The sequence below is a fragment of the Haplochromis burtoni genome, unplaced genomic scaffold (assembly GCF_018398535.1).
Source record: "Haplochromis burtoni strain Fernald_Lab_line unplaced genomic scaffold, NCSU_Asbu1 Contig_3360, whole genome shotgun sequence".
NCBI lineage: Eukaryota > Metazoa > Chordata > Actinopteri > Cichliformes > Cichlidae > Haplochromis > Haplochromis burtoni.
The window spans coordinates 3979-7169 of record NW_024585721.1 but is presented as its reverse complement, the minus strand read 5'-3'; the positions used below and the strand labels follow the sequence as shown (position 1 = coordinate 7169).

The following is a 3191-nucleotide window of genomic DNA, read 5'->3' as shown; positions in this document are numbered from 1 at the left end:
GCCTAGGCTGCACTGTCGAGCGCAGATCCACTGAGCGCTCAACACAGACAGCATCGTCAGAAGGAAAGTTGATAAAATAAATTAAAAATTTTGTAATGTTCGATACATATGCGTACCGAACCGAAAGCACTGTATCGAACGGTTCAATATCGATACGATTATCGTTGCACCCCTACTTAGCGTTAGCTGGTTAACAAGGAATGTTCCAGATTTATAACCATGTTCAAAGTTCCCCAATCACAGCCTTTGCATCAGAAATTTTGTTCTCTCATTAATTATTTCATTTAATTGTAGTTTTAATTTTAAAATATTGCAAACTTTCCAGGTCTTCTTCACATTCCTACAGAGTGCTGAAGTTTTGAAATGTATCATTAATTCTTATTTTTAATACCTTTTAAGTTGTCAAAGAGTAAATTGGCAGAGAGTTAGCAATTAAAATGCAATTTAGTAGCACGCTGTGTTCAACGCTGCTGATATATTTTTCGTCTCATCTCTACAGCATAGCTCTACTCACTTACCTTCCACTCCTCACCCCAATAAGTGAACAAATCTGACCAAGTCCTTCAGAAGCAGCTATACCCATGGCTGCATCGGAGCTCTATTCCTCTTATAGTATATTTAGTTTTTTGTATTCAGACAGACAAACTTCAGATGGTTAATGAACTCGAGGAGTAATGGTGGACAAGCAGAGGAAGACAGCCATAGATGTAGCTATAACAAGTGTCAGCAACATCAGCTGGAAGGAAGGCGAGAAGCTCAAGAAATAACAAGGGCGGAGAGAGCAGCTAGATCAGGAATATACTCACAACTCTCCAGCTGCATCTTGCATAGCTGTGTGTCCATTGGGAAAAGCGTAAGATCCAAGGGACAAGACAGTGTCACCGACAGCCTGCATGTGTAAACAGAAAACACACAACAGGCTCAACAGGACAAAGAAAAAATTGCCCTATTACTGTATAATCCTTTTTTTTAAATAAGTTAATTTACCAGCTTTTTATGTTAACAACACATCCTAAACTCTTTCTTACTTATTCCAGAGATATGTAGAGCGAGATAGCAAAATTAAAATTCTATGAAAAATAATATTTAATATGTTATCTAATAATAACACAAATAAAACATAACATTTTACACAAGTTGTTAGGTGGAAATTTTCTCAAGTATGAAGAAAAATGTCCTCATGTGTTGCTCTGCCCCTCTTTCCCCTCCACTTCGTGTTCGAACATCCATACTGCCTAAACAAATTTCACAAAAAAACAAAGGTTCTTAGAGTTTTAATTAAAACTTAAAACTTAAAATTAAATTAAAGCTTAATAGCTTATTAATAGCTATTAATATCAATAAACACATACAAAATTGACTTTTGAACAAAAATGTTCTATGGAGAGATTCGTTTTGTAAGGGAAATTACATTGTGATTTTTATCAGTGCTAAAACATTTTGTGGCTTGTAAAAAATTCCCTTCTCTCACAGTATTCATCCTTCAGACTCGGGTCCTCTACCAGATGCCTGGGAGCTTGAGGGTCCTGCGCAGTATCTTAGCTGTTCCTCGGACTCCACTCTTCTGGACAGAGATCTCAGATTTTATTCCTGGGATCTGCTGGAGCCAGTCGCCTAGCTTGGGGGTCATTGAGTGCTGCAATTACCACTGGGACTACTGTTACCTTCATCCTCCACATCTTGTCGAGCTCTTCTCTGAGCCCTTGGTACTTCTCCAGCTTCTCGTGTTTCTTCTTCCTGATGTTGCTGTCATTTGGTATCACTTCATCTATCACTACAGCCGTCTTCCTCTGCTTGTCCACCACTACTATAACTAGTTGGATAGCCATCCCATTTTGTCCGTCTGTATCTGGAAGTCCCACAGGATCTTAGCACAGTCATTCTCTACCACCCTTGACCTCTCCCATTTTGACCCCGGGACTTCCAGGTCATAGTCGACACAGATGTTTCTGTACACTATGCCGGCCACTTGGTTGTGGTGTTCCATGTATTCCCTGCCTGCCAGCATCTTGCACCATATGTGCTGGATTGTCTCAGGGGCATCTTTACACAGTTTGCACTTGGGGTCTTGCCTGGTGTGGTAGATGGGTCTTGTGGTCAGAGCTTGTTTTTGTGCTGCCATGATTAGTGCCTCTATGCTATCTTTCAGTCCAGCTTTATCCAGTCACCGGTAGGACTTCTGGATGTCAGCCGCTTCCTCTATCTGCCGGTGGTACATACCGTGCAGGGGCTTGTTCTTTTATGATGGTTCCTCCTCTTCCTCGGGTTTCTGCTGCCTGAGGTATTCACTGAGCACACGGTCGGTTGGGGCCATCTTCCTGATGTACTCATGGATGTGCATTGTCTCATCCTGGACCGTGGTACTGACACTCACCAGTCCCTGGTGCCTGACCCTCTGCGGGTTCTAGGTGGATGGGACTGGCCCCACATGGTGCTGAGGCAGGTTATTGGTCCGTAGTTGGAGGGGACCTGGGGGTCCCTGGGGATCAGAACTGTCTGGCCTTAAGTTAGCCATTCTGGGTGTCTCTCATTTACTAGCAGCTGGTTCATTTATGCTGCAAGACACTCATGCAGTGCAGTCAGCTTCTTGAGCCAGTAGGCATGAACCATGTCAGGACCTATTGCTGACCAACTCTTATCTCTCTAGTGTACCTCTTCAAGCAGCTGACCAAGGCTGTGAGTCTTTGCTTGACAGTTTCCAAGGCCTCAGATATGGACAGCTTGCTGTACTTCTTAAGCACCTTCTTCACTGCCCATTTATGCAGCTCCGATAGTTGGCTTACTTCCCTCCATGCTACCTTGATCTTAGCCTCTAGTCATCTTCTCCATGGAGGGTACTGCTCCTTGTGGCTGCTCAACTTGTAGCCAAGCATCTCACTGATTACTGCTGCCGTAGTGTAGATCAACTTGTTAGTCTCTGTAATGGTGGCGGTAGGTATAGTCAGTAGTGCTGCATTTACATCATCTAGTAGACCTTCAGAGGGCACCTCACATAATCTTGGTAACCGGCTACAGTAGCGAGCTCCTCTCGCACTCAACGATGCTTCTTCCATCACACTTGGGGCTTTGTACTCAATCCCGGGTGGGGGTGAAGATACAGTGGGGCAAAAAAGTATTTAGTCAGCCACCGATTGTGCAAGTTCCCCCACTTAAAATGATGACAGAGGTCAGTAATTTGCACCAGAGGTACA

General features: G+C 43.5%; 1 protein-coding gene across 1 annotated transcript in view; it reads right to left on the bottom strand.

Moving 5' to 3' along the window:
- Positions 1–806: 806 nt before the first annotated feature.
- Positions 807–3191, bottom strand: part of LOC102302659 (glycine receptor subunit beta) — a gene marked incomplete at both ends in the record, with an annotated part of 5810 nt that continues 3425 nt past the window's right edge. Inside the window, 1 exon segment of the mRNA XM_005953228.2 lies at positions 807–889. Within this exon segment, the coding sequence (XP_005953290.2) occupies positions 807–889 (83 nt within the window).